General features: G+C 41.3%; 3 protein-coding genes across 4 annotated transcripts in view; 2 read left to right on the forward strand and 1 right to left on the reverse strand.

The window, feature by feature from the left end:
• snx13 (sorting nexin 13) overlaps nucleotides 1-1,075 on the forward strand; it is a 75,370-nt gene extending 74,295 nt beyond the window's left edge. Inside the window, exon 26 of one of the 2 annotated variants that reach the window (XM_061882811.1) lies at nucleotides 1-1,075. This exon is cut by the window's left edge and continues 85 nt beyond it. Coding sequence is in view for 1 of the 2 variants with exons in the window: in XM_061882810.1 (XP_061738794.1) it covers nucleotides 162-276 (115 nt within the window). In the remaining variant the exon portion in view is untranslated. The other variant, XM_061882810.1, reaches the window with a different exon arrangement.
• A 1,429-nt stretch (nucleotides 1,076-2,504) lies between these two features.
• Nucleotides 2,505-9,113, reverse strand: dmac1 (distal membrane arm assembly component 1). Its single transcript, XM_061882820.1, has 2 exons — nucleotides 8,659-9,113; nucleotides 2,505-2,654 (listed from the first exon to the last, which is right to left on the reverse strand). Exons 1-2 carry the CDS (start codon nucleotides 8,882-8,884, stop codon nucleotides 2,584-2,586), a joined length of 297 nt encoding a protein of 98 aa, XP_061738804.1. The 5' UTR covers nucleotides 8,885-9,113; the 3' UTR covers nucleotides 2,505-2,583.
• A 190-nt stretch (nucleotides 9,114-9,303) lies between these two features.
• The window catches only part of btd (biotinidase), a 40,140-nt gene continuing 31,943 nt past the window's right edge, over nucleotides 9,304-17,500 (forward strand). Inside the window, exons 1-5 of the mRNA XM_061882812.1 lie at nucleotides 9,304-9,386; nucleotides 10,978-11,267; nucleotides 16,651-16,800; nucleotides 16,990-17,141; nucleotides 17,203-17,380. Of these exons, the coding sequence (XP_061738796.1) occupies nucleotides 11,049-11,267; nucleotides 16,651-16,800; nucleotides 16,990-17,141; nucleotides 17,203-17,380 (699 nt within the window). The 5' untranslated portion in view covers nucleotides 9,304-9,386; nucleotides 10,978-11,048. The remainder of the gene's footprint in view (nucleotides 9,387-10,977; nucleotides 11,268-16,650; nucleotides 16,801-16,989; nucleotides 17,142-17,202; nucleotides 17,381-17,500) is intronic.

Consider the following 17,500-nt stretch of genomic DNA (forward strand, 5'->3'; position numbering starts at 1 on the left):
CCCCCCCCTTAATGCTGTAGACGTTTTAACTACAAAAGCTGCACTCTTGTATTTGTGTTTCCGTGGCAACCAAATATGTCAAAAGCACTGGTTTACGAGGCGCCGTTTTTAAAATGTGACCGAACAAATCTAGGATGAATGGATTTTTTTTTATTTTAAAGCCTCGGGGCTTCTGTTGGATCCTTTGGTGTTCCTGACCGTGCATCAGAGCGCCAGGAGGAAGCCACACCCCCTTTAACTCCAACCCTGACGACCAAAGCCGTGTGTGAACATTGAAAAAGGACAAGCATGGTCACCAGCACACCAGTAGTCTGCTTCAGAGAATGTATATCGTGTGTGTGTGTGTGTGTGTGTGTGGCCTGTCAACAAGTCAGTGCCAGTGTGTTGGAGAGGGAGGGAGGTGCCAGTGTGGGCGAGCGAGGCCGCCTTCATGGTGTAAAAGAAAAAAGACGCACGCTAGGACATGACTGAATCCTTCACGAGAGACAAATATCCCTAATCACCTTTTTGTGCAATATTACTTTAATGCATGTGTATTCTTGTACAGTCAAGCAGATATTATTTTTTAAAGACTTTAACATTCCACTGTACTGCTTTTCTTTGACAGACTTGTTTTATAAGTCGTTTTACCTGAACGCTCACTTTTATTGGCAAGTTGGCCAGGAGGCTGAAGCAGGATCAGGCCCCTCCCCCACGTGACCTGTGCAATCACTGCAAATAAGCACTTAAGTAGCAACTAAGGGAGAGCGCCTCCTATTGGCCAGGCGGAGCAGCCACACCCGCAGTCATTGGTTGGCGCCCAGCTAATAAACCCACTTGTACATGGAAGGTGATCACACACCTTTTTAACCCCAATACTTGTACACTTTGTGTGCCTAAATGTTCTTTCAACTCTATTTTCATATTTTTCTTTAACCTAAAAACAAAAAAGAGCAAACCAGAATGTCATGATCACTTTACTCGACTGAAATGACCTTAGTGTTTGTTTGGTTTTTTGCATCATGCTTCTCAACAAACCTTCCTTGAGAGCAACTGTGCTCAGATCAGTATAACACTAATAAAAAGGTAACTCAGACTCCATCCATCCATCTTCTTGCGCTTATCCGAGGTGGGGTCGCGAGGGCAGCAGCCTAAGCAGGGAAGCCCAGACTTCCCTCTCCCCAGCCACTTCGTCGAGCTCTTCCCGGGGGATCCCGAGGCGTTCCCAGGCTAGCAGGGAGACATAGTCTTCCCAACGTGTCCTGGGTCTTCCCCGTGGCCTCCTACCGGTCGGACGTGCCCTAAACACCTCCCTTTGGGAGGCGTTGAGGTGGCATTCTGACCAGATGCCCGAACCACCTCATCTGGCTCCTCTCCATGTGGAGGAGCAGCGGCTTTACTTTGAGCTCTTCACCCTATCTCTAAAGGGGGAGCCCCAAAGTCATTTGGGCCGCTTGTACCTGTGATCTTGTCCTTTTCAGTCATAACCCAGAGCTCATGACCATAGGTGAGGATGGGAAACGTAAATTGAGAGCTTTGCCTTCCGGCTCAGCTCCTTCACAACGGATCAATACAGCGTCTGCATTACTGAAGACCATACTTGCCAACCTTGAGACCTCCAAATTCAGGAGATGGGGTGAGGGGGTGGGGTTTGGTGGTAGCGGGGGTGTATATTATAGCGTCCCGGAAGAGTCGGTGCTGCAACGGGTTCTGGGTATTTGTTCTGTTGTGTTACGATGCTGATGTTCTCTCGAGATGTGTTGTCATTCTTGTTTGGTGTGGGTTAACAGTGTGGTGCATATTTGTAACAGTGGTCAAGTTGTTTATACGGCCACCCTAAGTGTGACCTGTATGGCTTTTGACCAAGTATGCCTTGCATTCACTAAGATGTGTGTAAAAGGCGCATATATTAAGTGACTGGGCCGGCACGCTGTTTGTGTGGAGGAGAAGCGGACGTGCCGACAGGTTGTAGAGGACACTAAACACAGTGTCTTTCAGGCACGCCCCAATATTATATTGTAGAGGACACTAAACACAGTGTCTTTCAGGCACGCCCCAATATTGTTGTACAGGTGGAAATCAGGAGAATGTTACCTCGGGAGGGGCACTGAAATTCTGGAGTCTCCCGGGAAAATCGGGAGGGTTGGCAAGTATGCTAAAGACGCAGCACCGATCCACCTGTCCATCTCACCATCTAAAGACGCAGCACCGATCCACCTGTCCATCTCACCATCTAAAGACGCAGCACCGATCCACCTGTCCATCTCACCATCTAAAGACGCAGCACCGATCCACCTGTCCATCTCACCATCTAAAGACGCAGCACCGATCCACCTGTCCATCCCACCATCCACTCTTCCCTCACTTGTGAAGAAGACTCCCAGGTACTTCAACTCCTCCCCGACCCACAGGTGGCACTCTACACTTTTCCGGGTGAGAACCAGGGACTTGGACTCAGTCTAACCTACTTATTAAGTGTACATTGCAGTCTGTGTTGTACATAGAAACACACACTAACTCCTTGATTGCTTATAATGTATATTTGTCACACATACTTATGTCTGTTTCAAACTGTGTCTTTGTCCATATTTGTCCCAGGCTGCCTCACTTCTGGTCCACTCTGCGCATTTTCCCCACAGGATGAACCATGACGATCACGCCCCATCCAGCCAAACCTGATCACAAGGGGGAACATGTCATTCTACCAATGTTTCATCACGCTAACATGTGTCCTTCATCTATGTATGTTCTCTAACATGTGTCCTTCATCTATGTATGTTCTCTAACATGTGTCCTTCATCTATGTATGTTCTCTAACATGTGTCCTTCACCTATGTATGTTCTCTAACATGTGTCCTTCATCTATGTATGTTCTCTAACATGTGTCCTTCATCTATGTATGTTCTCTAACATGTGTCCTTCATCTATGTATGTTCTCTAACATGTGTCCTTCATCTATGTATGTTCTCTAACATGTGTCCTTCACCTATGTATGTTCTCTAACATGTGTCCTTCATCTATGTATGTTCTCTAACATGTGTCCTTCATCTATGTATGTTCTCTAACGTGTCCTTCATCCATGTATGCTCTCTAACATGTGTCCTTCATCTATGTATGTTCTCTAACATGTGTCCTTCATCTATGTATGTTCTCTAACATGTGTCCTTCATCTATGTATGTTCTCTAACGTGTCCTTCATTTATGTATGTTCTCTAACGTGTCCTTCATCCATGTATGCTCTCTAACATGTGTCCTTCATCTATGTATGTTCTCTAACATGTGTCCTTCATCTATGTATGTTCTCTAACATGTGTCCTTCATCTATGTATGTTCTCTAACGTGTCCTTCATCCATGTATGCTCTCTAACATGTGTCCTTCATCTATGTATGTTCTCTAACATGTGTCCTTCATCTATGTATGTTCTCTAACATGTGTCCTTCATCTATGTATGTTCTCTAACATGTGTCCTTCATCTATGTATGTTCTCTAACGTGTCCTTCATCCATGTATGCTCTCTAACATGTGTCCTTCATCTATGTATGTTCTCTAACATGTGTCCTTCATCTATGTATGTTCTCTAACATGTGTCCTTCATCTATGTATGTTCTCTAACGTGTCCTTCATCTATGTATGTTCTCTAACATGTGTCCTTCATCCATGTATGCTCTCTAACATGTGTCCTTCATCTATGTATGTTCTCTAACATGTGTCCTTCATCTATGTATGTTCTCTAACATGTGTCCTTCATCTATGTATGTTCTCTAACATGTGTCCTTCATCTATGTATGTTCTCTAACATGTGTCCTTCACCTATGTATGTTCTCTAACATGTGTCCTTCATCTATGTATGTTCTCTAAAATGTGTCCTTCATCTATGTATGTTCTCTAACATGTGTCCTTCATCTATGTATGTTCTCTAACATGTGTCCTTCATCTATGTATGTTCTCTAACATGTGTCCTTCATCTATGTATGTTCTCTAACATGTGTCCTTCATCTATGTATGTTCTCTAACATGTGTCCTTCATCTATGTATGTTTTCTAACATGTCTCCTTCATCTATGTATGTTCTCTAACATGTGTCCTTCATCTATGTATGTTCTCTAACATGTGTCCTTCATCTATGTATGTTCTCTAACATGTGTCCTTCATCTATGTATGTTCTCTAACATGTGTCCTTCATCTATGTATGTTCTCTAACATGTGTCCTTCATCTATGTATGTTCTCTAACATGTGTCCATCTATGTATGTTCTCTAACATGTGTCCTTCATCTATGTATGTTCTCTAACATGTGTCCATCTATGTATGTTCTCTAACATGTGTCCTTCATCTATGTATGTTCTCTAACATGTGTCCTTCATCTATGTATGCTCTCTAACATGTGTCCTTCACCTATGTATGTTCTCTAACATGTGTCCTTCATCTATGTATGTTCTCTAACATGTGTCCTTCATCTATGTATGTTCTCTAACATGTGTCCTTCATCTATGTATGTTCTCTAACATGTGTCCTTCATCTATGTATGTTCTCTAACATGTGTCCTTCATCTATGTATGTTCTCTAACGTGTCCTTCATCCATGTATGCTCTCTAACATGTGTCCTTCATCTATGTATGTTCTCTAACATGTGTCCTTCATCTATGTATGTTCTCTAACATGTGTCCTTCATCTATGTATGTTCTCTAACATGTGTCCTTCATCTATGTATGTTCTCTAACGTGTCCTTCATCCATGTATGCTCTCTAACATGTGTCCTTCATCTATGTATGTTCTCTAACATGTGTCCTTCATCTATGTATGTTCTCTAACATGTGTCCTTCATCTATGTATGTTCTCTAACGTGTCCTTCATCTATGTATGTTCTCTAACATGTGTCCTTCATCCATGTATGCTCTCTAACATGTGTCCTTCATCTATGTATGTTCTCTAACATGTGTCCTTCATCTATGTATGTTCTCTAACATGTGTCCTTCATCTATGTATGTTCTCTAACATGTGTCCTTCATCTATGTATGTTCTCTAACATGTGTCCTTCATCTATGTATGTTCTCTAAAATGTGTCCTTCATCTATGTATGTTCTCTAACATGTGTCCTTCATCTATGTATGTTCTCTAACATGTGTCCTTCATCTATGTATGTTCTCTAACATGTGTCCTTCATCTATGTATGTTCTCTAACATGTGTCCTTCATCTATGTATGTTCTCTAACATGTGTCCTTCATCTATGTATGTTTTCTAACATGTCTCCTTCATCTATGTATGTTCTCTAACATGTGTCCTTCATCTATGTATGTTCTCTAACATGTGTCCTTCATCTATGTATGTTCTCTAACATGTGTCCTTCATCTATGTATGTTCTCTAACATGTGTCCTTCATCTATGTATGTTCTCTAACATGTGTCCTTCATCTATGTATGTTCTCTAAAATGTGTCTTTCATCTATGTATGTTCTCTAACATGTGTCCTTCATCTATGTATGTTCTCTAACATGTGTCCTTCATCTATGTATGTTCTCTAACATGTGTCCTTCATCTATGTATGTTCTCTAACATGTGTCCTTCATCTATGTATGTTTTCTAACATGTCTCCTTCATCTATGTATGTTCTCTAACATGTGTCCTTCATCTATGTATGTTTTCTAACATTTGTCCTTCATCTATGTATGTTCTCTAACATGTGTCCTTCATCTATGTATGTTCTCTAACATGTGTCCTTCATCTATGTATGTTCTCTAAAATGTGTCTTTCATCTATGTATGTTCTCTAACATGTGTCCTTCATCTATGTATGTTCTCTAACATGTGTCCTTCATCTATGTATGTTCTCTAACATGTGTCCTTCATCTATGTATGTTCTCTAACATGTGTCCTTCATCTATGTATGTTCTCTAAAATGTGTCTTTCATCTATGTATGTTCTCTAACATGTGTCCTTCATCTATGTATGTTCTCTAACATGTGTCCTTCATCTATGTATGTTCTCTAACATGTGTCCTTCATCTATGTATGTTCTCTAAAATGTGTCTCATCTATGTATGTTCTCTAACATGTGTCCTTCACCTATGTATGTTCTCTAACATGTGTCCTTCATCTATGTATGTTCTCTAACATGTGTCCTTCATCTATGTATGTTCTCTTACATGTGTCCTTCATCTATGTATGTTCTCTAACATGTGTCCTTCATCTATGTATGTTCTCTAACATGTGTTGTCAATGTATGTTCTCTAACATGTGTTGTTGATGTATGTTCCAAGAGTGTGACTCACAGGCCGCAAATGTGATCTGCACCACGGTCCCCATGGAGGTGGGCAGGCCTCTAACATGAAGTATGTTCTCTAACATGAAGTATGTTCTGTAACATGATGTGTGTTCTGTAAGACTCACATGCCGCAAAGGTGATCTGCATGACGGTCCCAAAGGAGGTGGGCAGGCCTCTAACATGAAGTGTGTTCTGTAAGATGATGTGTGTTCTCTAACATGATGTGTGTTCTGTAAGACTCACAAGCCGCAAATGTGATCTGCAAGACGGTGCCAAGGGGGGTGGGCAGGCCTCTAACATGATGTATGTTCTGTAAGATGATGTATGTTCTGTAAGATGATGTGTGTTCTGTAAGATGATGTGTGTTCTGTAAGATGATGTGTGTTCTGTAAGATGATGTGTGTTCTGTAAGATGATGTGTGTTCTGTAAGACTCACAAGCCGCAAATGTGATCTGCAAGACGGTGCCAAGGGAGGTGGGCAGGCCTCTAACATGAAGTATGTTCTCTAACATGACGTGTGTTCTCTAACATGAAGTATGTTCTGTAAGATGATGTGTGTTCTGTAAGATGATGTGTGTTCTGTAAGACTCACAAGCCGCAAATGTGATCTGCAAGACGGTCCCAAGGGAGGTGGGCAGGCCTCTAACATGAAGTATGTTCTCTAACATGAAGTGTGTTCTCTAACATGACGTGTGTTCTGTAAGATGATGTGTGTTCTGCAAGACTCACAAGCCGCAAAGGTGATCTGCAAGACGGTGCCAAGGGGGGTGGGCAGGCCTCTAACATGAAGTATGTTCTGTAAGATGATGTGTGTTCTGTAAGATGATGTGTGTTCTGTAAGACTCACAAGCCGCAAATGTGATCTGCAAGACGGTCCCAAGGGAGGTGGGCAGGCCTCTAACATGAAGTATGTTCTCTAACATGAAGTATGTTCTCTAACATGATGTGTGTTCTGTAAGACTCACAAGCCGCAAATGTGATCTGCAAGACGGTCCCAAGGGAGGTGGGCAGGCCTCTAACATGAAGTATGTTCTCTAACATGAAGTGTGTTCTCTAACATGACGTGTGTTCTGTAAGATGATGTGTGTTCTGCAAGACTCACAAGCCGCAAAGGTGATCTGCAAGACGGTGCCAAGGGGGGTGGGCAGGCCTCTAACATGAAGTATGTTCTGTAAGATGATGTGTGTTCTGCAAGATAATGTGTGTTCTGCAAGATGATGTGTGTTCTGTAAGATGATGTGTGTTCTGCAAGATGATGTGTGTTCTGCAAGATAATGTGTGTTCTGCAAGATGATGTGTGTTCTGTAAGATGATGTGTGTTCTGCAAGATGATGTGTGTTCTGCAAGATGATGTGTGTTCTGTAAGATGATGTGTGTTCTGCAAGACTCACAAGCCGCAAAGGTGATCTGCAAGACGGTGCCAAGGGGGGTGGGCAGGCCTCTAACATGAAGTATGTTCTGTAAGATGATGTGTGTTCTGTAAGATGATGTATGTTCTGTAAGATGATGTGTGTTCTCTAACATGTGTGTTCTGTAAGATGATGTGTGTTCTCTAACATGAAGTATGTTCTGTAAGATGATGTGTGTTCTCTAACATGAAGTATGTTCTGTAAGATGATGTGTGTTCTGTAAGATGATGTGTGTTCTGTAAGACTCACAAGCCGCAAAGGTGATCTGCAAGACGGTGCCAAGGGAGGTGGGCAGGCCTCTAACATGAAGTATGTTCTGTAAGATGATGTGTGTTCTCTAACATGATGTGTGTTCTCTAACATGACGTGGGTTCTGTAAGATGATGTGTGTTCTGCAAGATGATGTGTGTTCTGTAAGACTCACAAGCCGCAAAGGTGATCTGCAAGACGGTGCCAAGGGAGGTGGGCAGGCCTCTAACATGAAGTATGTTCTCTAACATGACGTGGGTTCTGTAAGATGATGTGTGTTCTGCAAGATGATGTGTGTTCTGCAAGACTCACAAGCCGCAAAGGTGATCTGCAAGACGGTGCCAAGGGGGGTGGGCAGGCCTCTAACATGAAGTATGTTCTCTAACATGAAGTATGTTCTCTAACATGAAGTATGTTCTCTAACATGATGTGTGTTCTCTAACATGAAGTATGTTCTGTAAGATGATGTGTGTTCTGCAAGACTCACAAGCCGCAAAGGTGATCTGCAAGACGGTGCCAAGGGGGGTGGGCAGGCCTCTAACATGAAGTATGTTCTGTAAGATGATGTGTGTTCTGTAACATGATGTATGTTCTGCAAGATGATGTGTGTTCTGCAAGACTCACAAGCCGCAAAGGTGATCTGCAAGACGGTGCCAAGGGAGGTGGGCAGGCCTCTAACATGAAGTATGTTCTCTAACATGAAGTGTGTTCTGTAAGATGATGTGTGTTCTGCAAGATGATGTGTGTTCTGCAAGACTCACAAGCCGCAAAGGTGATCTGCAAGACGGTGCCAAGGGGGGTGGGCATGTTGGGACCCACGACTCTGCGGGCGGCATTGTGCACGTAAAACCCGGCCAGGATCAGACCGCCGCCGGAGATGATGCGGCAGCTCAAGCACTTCTTAAAATCCGGCAACGACATTAACGTGGAAGCTTTAGTAGTTTTAGTAGCATTGTCATTCATTTCTTCTCCTTCCGGTGTAGCCATCTTCTTCCGCTGCTAATGCTAATGCTAAGCAGAGCGCTAATGTCACCTGTTTAAAAAAAGACACTTAATTCCGCTGGCGGTCGTAAAATGTCCAAAATGTATGTTCTCACTGCTTCATATTTCATGACACAACGCGTTCATTTTTTCCAAAAGAAAGTTGTCGCTAAACTGCCTGACCAAGTTTGCGCATGTGCAAACATAACTTCCTGCCGTGTTAGTTTTACGACGCTGAGTTGTAAATCACTTACAAATATATATATATATATATATGTATATATATATATATATGTATGTATATATAAAGTACGTGGAAAGCCAAACTTTAAACAGAACGTGTAGTTGTCGATGATTGGATATTATTAGTCGATGTTTTTACGAACTGCTCCTATAAAATACTACTTCCGGTTTACGGCAGTTCACGTATTTGTGGTGCGCCTTCAAAATAGAGGTTTTGTTGACTTGAGAATTGTTGTTTTCTCGGTGAGGGATTGAAATCTACAAAGTACGTGGAAAGCTAAACTTTGAACAAAGTGTGTAGTTGTCGATTATTAGTTATATTAAACACGTCTTATTGGCGTGTTAGCATTTAGTGGTCAGTTGTAGGGAATATGTACTGAACCCTGCAATCTACTAATACAAGTTTCAATTCTACAAAAATATTACTTCCGGTCCACAGCAAACCACGTGTGTGTAGCAAAATGGAGGATTTTGTTGACTTGAAAGTTTGTTTCCTCGGTGAAGGATTTAAAAGTGGACGTTCAAACTTGGCGCGTATGTCACCTGTTTAAAATCGATTGATTGATTGAGACTTGTATTAATAGATAGCACAGTATAGTGCATATTCCCTACAATTGAGCACTAAATGCTAACAAAATATGTTTTTCATCTTAAGTCGGGGTCCACCTTCATCAATTCATGATTATCGTGCAAAGACCCTTCAAAAAGTCCACCGGCGGTCAGAACGTTTCCAAATGTATGTTTTCTTTTGTAGCATTTTCTAAACATTTATTTATATACTGCTAAATGTATGTTCTCACGGTCATATTTTATTACATAATATGTTCATTTTTCCAAACAAACGAGAGTTGTCACTAAAATTGCTTGATCAGTGTGCGCATGTGCAAACATAGCTTCCTGCCGTGCTATAGTTTTACGACGCCGTGTCGTAAAATATTTTAAAACGTGTACAAAGTACGTGGAAAGCGAAACTTTAAACAAAATGTGTGGTTGTCGATTATTAGATATTATCAGTCGATACTTTTACCAACCGTTGTTTTAAAACAGTCAAGCGAATAGTGGAGTGACACCAAGGCATCCAGAAAGGGCACCTCTAAATATTCTACTTCCGTTTTACGGCAGTGTAGCGCGCTTCCATAACAGATTTGTTTAACTGAGTTTTTATCCTCGCTGAGGGATTTAAAAACTCCAATTCCGTCATAACTCGTGTTCAAGTGGACTTGTGTCCTCTTTCAAATATATATATTTTGACGACTGTTTTTCCCCTCCATGAAGATTTTAAAAGTGGACGTGCACGGTCAAACTTGGCGCATAATTCAACCGGCGGTCAGAAAATGTATAAAATGTTTGTTCTCACAGTCACATATTTTATTACATAATATGTTCCTTTTTCCAAACAAACGAGAGTTGTCACTAAAACTGCGTGATCACTGTGCGCATGTGCAAACATAGCTTCCTGCCGTGCTATAGTTTTACGATGCCGTGTCGTAAAATATTTTTTAAAATGCACAAAGTACGTGGAGAGCGAAACTTAATAATAATGTGTAGTTGTCGATTGTTTGATATAATCAGTCGATACTTTTACGAACCGTTGTTTTAAAACAGTCAAGCGAATATAGGAGTGAAACCAAGGCATCCGGAAAGGGCGCCTCTAAATATTGTACTTCCGGTTAACAGTAGTCCACGCGCTTTCAAAATAAAAGTTTTTGTTTACTTAGTTTTTTTTTCCCACTCGGTGAGGGATTTAAAAGCTCCAATGCCGCCATAACTCGTGTTCGAGTGGACTTGTGACCTCTTGGTTAATTAATGTCAGTCTGCCTCACAAATTTCTCTTTCCTGCTGACCTTGTCGGGCAGGTAAGACACACCTGGAAGAAGCGTGTAGTACACACACACACCTGGAAGGAGTGTGTAGTACACACACAATCATGTCGCTGCAGTTAACTCTCATGGCGGCCTGGACCTTCACGGCTGGCGTGGGTGAAACGTGGCGACCTCCGGACTCCTCGTACGTCGCTGCGGTGTACGAACATCACCTGATCCAGAACCCCAGGCCCCTGGTCCCCGTGTCCCGGCAGCAGGCCCTGCAGCACATGCAGGAGAACTTGGACGTGTACGAGGCGCAAGCAGCCCTGGCAGCCCGGCAGGTAGGAAGCATGCATGAACACTGCAAACAGACATCTGACAATATACAAGATTTAAAAATAAAAATAAAAACTAGTGAAATGATCGGTCCATGCAGCTAGTTAATTTGACAAGATAAGACATGAATTAAATTAAATGTATACATCTAGAAATTAGCAGGACTTTTACAAAAAAGCCTTCAATCCATCCATTTTCTACTGCTTGTCCCTTTCTGGGTTGCGAGGGAGTCAGCTGCATTAGGCGGAAGGCGGCGTACACCTTGGACAAGTCGGTAGGTAGCTAGGTCTTTATTGTCATTGCAGAAGTACAATGAAACTTTGTCTTCAGCACAAACCCGTTCATAGGAAAAATGTAAAAGGCTGGGGAAGGATGAGTAAAAAAAATACAATCCAGACTGTGCTCCAGTCTGGAGTGGGGGAAAAAACCTCCATAGCAAAGCAGACATACATATTACATCATACTACATCTCGAGATATCTAGCAACAGAGGGGAGGGAGTGCGGGGTCATGGTGGCAGGCCGCAGCTCTCAAGTGCTGACCATCCTTTCATCACCACTATGGGATTTACGTCAAGGGCGTTGGATTGGGGTTATATTTTTGTGGATGCATGTTTGTGTATAAGCCTGCAGTGTCTCTCTGTTCCGCGGCCTTGATGTTGTGCCGTCACTAGTCCAAAGTCAACAACAATAACAGGTGTGTGTCCATGAGAGACAAGAAGGTAGTTTGTTGTGTCTTTGCCGCACCGTCCTTGGGGAGAATCTTCAAGCCAGGGAAACAATCCAAGTTAGAATGTTTTGTTTACCAGTGAAAATCAAATTTGCTTTCCACTCTAAATTGTCCATGACTGGTCCTCAAAGTCGCCACCTCAGATAGGCAACATTTTATTCTGTTAATATTTGTATTATTTTCTGTGTCTTCTCCCCTGAACAAAACACAGGTGTATCATCTGCAAAAAATACAAACATGAAGTCTTTTGTAACTTTACAAATGTCGTTGATACATCCAGTATTGTTCCCTGGGCTTTTGCTGCAAGATGCTATTTTAAACGTGTTGTGCGCTGATGCTAAGAAAGTTTGTCGCGGCAATACCAACAAATCACCCTAGTTTCATCCAAAGTTCCGTCAGAGTTTGTTTTGCAGTGAAACTGTCCGCCTGCAATCACTCATCTTTGCAGCGTCAGACAACAAAAGCAGACTTCTGGGGTTACGTGCGGTCACAACTAATGCTCTCATTAATTTATTCTTAAATGAAGCCTCGTCAGGACGTTGCCAGGTCTTTTTTGAACAATTTTGTAACAAAGTGGAGGAAAGCAAAATATAGTATTGGACTAAGGTTGTCTCCATACCAGTATTTTGGTACCGGCACCAACATGTATTTCGAAACTTTTCTAAATAAATCAGACCACAAAAAATGTCATCATTGGCTTTATTTGAAGAAAAAATCTTAGTGTACATAAAACATGTTTATTATTGCAAGTTTGTACTTAAGTAAAATGTTGAACATACTAGACAACTTGTCTTTTAGTAGTAAGTAAACAAACAAAGACTCCTAATTAGTCTGCGGTAACATATTGTGTCATTTATACACCTATTATTTTATACACATTATGAAGGACAAGCTGTAAAAATGGATTATTAATCTACTTGTTCATTTACTGTTAATATCTGTTTGTTTTCTATTTCAACATGTTCTATCTACACTTCTGTTCAAATGTAATAATCACTTATTCTTCTCTTCTTTGATACTTGACATTAGTTTTGGATGATACCACACATTTAGGTATGGATGTGATACCAAGTAGTTCCAGGATCATACATTGGTCATAATTTAAGTTCTCATGTGTCCATTGATATATTTTTTGAGTTTATAAACAACATTAATTAAAAAAAAAAAAAAAAGGAAAAGATTTTGTGCCGATAAATATTGACTAAATACCAAGTGGTATCATTACAGTGGATGTCAGGTGTAGATCCACACATGGCGTTTGTTTACATTGTGACGCCAGTGAGCTATTGTATTAAGTTTAAGTTAAAGTAGCAATGATTGTCACACACACACTAAGTGTGGTGAAATGTGTCCTCTGCATTTGACCCATCACCCTTGTTCACCCCTGGGAGGTGAGGGGAGCAGTGAGCAGCAGTGGTGGCCGTAGACTGTATACCCCACAAGTAGACTATAGACCCCTCAAGTAGACTGTGGACCCCTCAAATAGACTGTAGACCCCTCAAATAGACTGTAGACCCCTCAAATAGACTGTGGACCCCTCAAGTAGACTGTGGACCCCTCAAATAGACTGTGGACCCCTCAAATAGACTGTAGACCCCTCAAGTAGACTGTAGACCCCTCAAATAGACTGTGGACCCCTCAAGTAGACTGTGGACCCCTCAAATAGACTGTGGACCCCTCAAATAGACTGTGGACCCCTCAAATAGACTGTAGACCCCTCAAGTAGACTGTAGACCCCTCAAGTAGACTATAGACCCCTCAAGTAGACTATAGACCCCTCAAGTAGACTGTAGACCCTTCAAGTCTTTAACTGTGTAAAAATGTGTATATATATGTATGTGTGTATGTATGTATATATGTGTATATATATATATATATATATATATATACATACGTATATATGTACATATGTGCATATATGTATACATCTATTTGTGTATATATGTGTATGTATGTGTGTATATATGTGCATATATATTAATATATATATATGTATGTGTGTATATATATGTGTGTGTGTGTGTGTGTGTGTGGAAGTGGGGGAAATAATAGAATACAATATATCTTTATTATCATTGTACAAGGAAATTGCAAGCAAAGTAATTGAGTGCAAAGTCATAATGAGACATAAAAAACACAAGAACTTAGTCAGATAAATAGATTTAAATAGTAAGCAGACAGCTCACATGCACAGTCCTTCTTTTGTGTGTCTTGTGTTCAGCAATGGCTTCAGGTGTAGTAGCTTTTTAGAAGTATCACAATTTGAAGATGGATGATTGTAGAATGGAGAAGTAAATGAGGATAATGGATGTATTTCCTGTAAATAAGTTCATGCAGACATCAGCAAGACAACACCCAGCTCCTTCATTATTGGCCATTTATCTTCCAGGTTTGCACACAATTTCATTCATTTGACAAACGTGGGAAATACTTCAAAGCTGCAAATGATAAATAATTATTTAGGGAAACCACAATAAATGTATAACTGCATCAGTATACATAAATGAAAGATGCATCTTTAATAGAATCGTAGCTCCTGATTGGTAATTGTCATCAAATCTTCAGGTGCCCAAAGTTTCCCACCTATGTACAGTCAAGAAAGAAGTATTTGAACACCCTGCTATTTTGCAAGTTCTTCCACTTAGAAATCATGGAGGGGTCTGAAATTGTCACGGTAGGTGCATGCCCACTGCATGAGAGATAACCTAAAAAGAAAAATCCAGAAATCACAACCTATGATTTTTATAACAATTTATTGGTGTGATAAAGCTGAAAATAAGTATTTGAACATCAACATTAATATTTCGTAGAGTAGCCATTGTTTGCAATTACAGCGGTCAAAGGTTTCCTATAGTTCTTTACAAAGTTTGCACAGACTGCAGGAGGGATTTTGGCCCACTCCTTTACACAGATTTTCTCTGGCTCTGTCAGGCTTCTGGGCTGTCGCTGAGTAACACAGACTTTCAGCTCCCTCCAAATATGTTCAATTGGATTTAGTTCTGCAGTCTGGCTAGGCCACTCCGGCACCTTGATATGGTTCTTATGAAGCCCCTTCTTGGTTTTCCTGGCTGTGTGCTTTGAGTAATTGTCATGTTGGAAGATCTAGCCACGACTCATCTTCAATGATCTGACTGAGGGAAGGAGGTTTTTGGCCAAAATCTCACAATGCATGGCTGCAGTCATCCTCTCCTTAATACAGTACAGTCGTCCTGTCCCATGAGCAGAAAACCACCCCCAAAGAATGATGCTACCACCCCGATACTTCAGAGCAGGGATGGTGTTCTTGGGATGGTACGCATCATTCTTTTTCCCCCAAACACGCATAGTGGAATTATGACCAAAAAGGGCAATTTTGGTCTCATCTGTCCACAAAACCTTCTCCCATGACTCTTCTGGATCATCCAAATTGTCATTGGCCAACTTAAGACGGGCCTTAACATGTTCTGGTTTAAGCAGGGGAACCTTCCGTGCCATGCATGATTTCAAACCATGATGTCTTAGTGTATTACCAACAGTGACCATGGAAACAGTGGTCCCAGCTCTTTTCAGGTCATTGACCAAGTTCTGCCGTGTAGTCCTGGGCTGATTCCTCACCTTTCTTGGCATCATTGAGACCCCACCAGGTGATATCTTGAATGGGGCTCCACTCCCATTGAGATTGACCGTCATGTTTAGCTTCTTCCATTTTCTAATGATTGCTCCATCAGTGGACCTTTTTTCACCAAGCTGCTTGACAATTTCTCCAGAGCCCTTACCATCCTTGTGGAGTTGTACAATTTTGTGTCTGGTGTCTTTGGACAGCTCTTTGCTCTTAGAATGTGTGGGTCTTACTGATTGTATGGGGTGGACAGGTGTCTTTATGCAGCTCACACAGGTGCATCTGATTCAGGATGATACAGCGGAGTGGAGGAGGAGGACTTTCCAAGGTGGACCAACAGGTCTTTGAGGGTGAGAATTCTAGCTGATAGACAGGTGTTCAAATACTTATTTTCAGCTGTATCACACAAATAAATTGTTAAAAAATCATAGATTGTGATTTCTGGATTTATCTTATGGTTATCTCTCATACAGTGGACATGCACCTACCGTGAACATTTCACACCCCTCTATGATTTCTAAGTGGGAGAACTTGCAAAATAGCAGGGTGTTCAAATATTTATTTTCTTGGCTGTATGTTTATATGTAAATATATATGTGTATGTATATGAATATATTTGTATATGTATGTAAATATATATTTGTGTATCTATGAATGTATGTTTGATGTATATATGTATGTGTATGTACATATGTATATCTATGTATATATACACAATTATTTGCACACATAATTTGTGTGTGTATATATATATACCGATTGATGTGTGTGTATATATAAATGTATGGAGGTATGTATATATATGTATATACTGTACGTATTTATGTGTATGTATATATATGTATGTATATACGTATTTATGTGTATATATATGTATGTATGTGTGTATATATATATATATATATATATATATATATATATATATATATATATATATATATATATATATATATCTAAGCCCGGTCTGCTGCCAAAATCCTTTTCGCCCACTGTGGCCCCCGAGTCCAAAGGTTTTGTGACCCCTGCTATGAAGTGTCATGTGAAAGTCATTTCTTGTGTCAGGGTGCAGACATCGTGGTGTTTCCAGAAGATGGTCTTCAGGGGTTCAACTTCAGCCGCTCCTCAATTTCTGGCTACCTGGAGACGGTTCCTGACCCCCGAGAGGAGAAGTGGAACCCCTGCACGGAGCCCCGCAGGTTTAACAACACAGAGGTGGAACAAAATATATATATATATACTTTATGCATGCACTCCTCCATGAGCTGCTTAGACTTGTACATCTCCTGACTATTGTATCCTCCTTCTGATTGAAGTAGAAATAAGTGGTTATTAAAATGAATGAAATGAAAACTCCCAGTTTTGACACACAGGCTGTTTTGTGGTCTGGTCCCTCCTTGGCAGGTTCTCCAGCAGTTGAGCTGCATGGCTCGCCGCCACAACCTCTACGTGGTAGCCAACATGGCCGACCTGCAGCCCTGCCCCCTGAGGACAGACCCCGCCTCTTCCTGTCCCCCCGATGGACGCTGGCAGTTCAACACCGACGTGGTTTTCAGGTGCAGAAGACAAGTGAGGCAAATAAGATGGATGCATGACGTGGACATCTTGCTCTTGCAGGTCAGACGGGCTGCTGGTGGCTCGTTACCATAAGCACAACCTTTATTTTGAAGGGGCTTTTGACACACCGCCGCGGATGGAGGTCGTAACGTTCCATACACCTTTTGCCGGGACCTTTGGCCTCATTACCTGCTTTGACATCCTCTTCTTTGAGCCCACAATAGTCCTCCTGGAGAGGGTAAGAAGAACACCCACGCACATTCTTGTATTTGTGACCTTCTTGAGACCTCAGGAAAAAGGAAGCTTTTAGGAAATGTTTTTCTTTGAATTTTTTTTTCCAATTGATTTTTATTCTTCA

The sequence above is a fragment of the Nerophis ophidion genome, linkage group LG21 (genome assembly GCF_033978795.1).
Source record: "Nerophis ophidion isolate RoL-2023_Sa linkage group LG21, RoL_Noph_v1.0, whole genome shotgun sequence".
Taxonomy (NCBI): domain Eukaryota; kingdom Metazoa; phylum Chordata; class Actinopteri; order Syngnathiformes; family Syngnathidae; genus Nerophis; species Nerophis ophidion.

Bases quoted from the DNA above. Each gene is read 5' to 3' on its own strand.
- dmac1 (XM_061882820.1), bottom strand. From the start codon at position 8,884: ATGGCTACACCGGAAGGAGAAGAAATGAATGACAATGCTACTAAAACT. The intron at 2,655-8,658 runs GTGAGTCTTGCA...CCTTGTGATCAG, and splicing joins GCAGATCACCTTTGCGGCTT to GTTTGGCTGGATGGGGCGTG.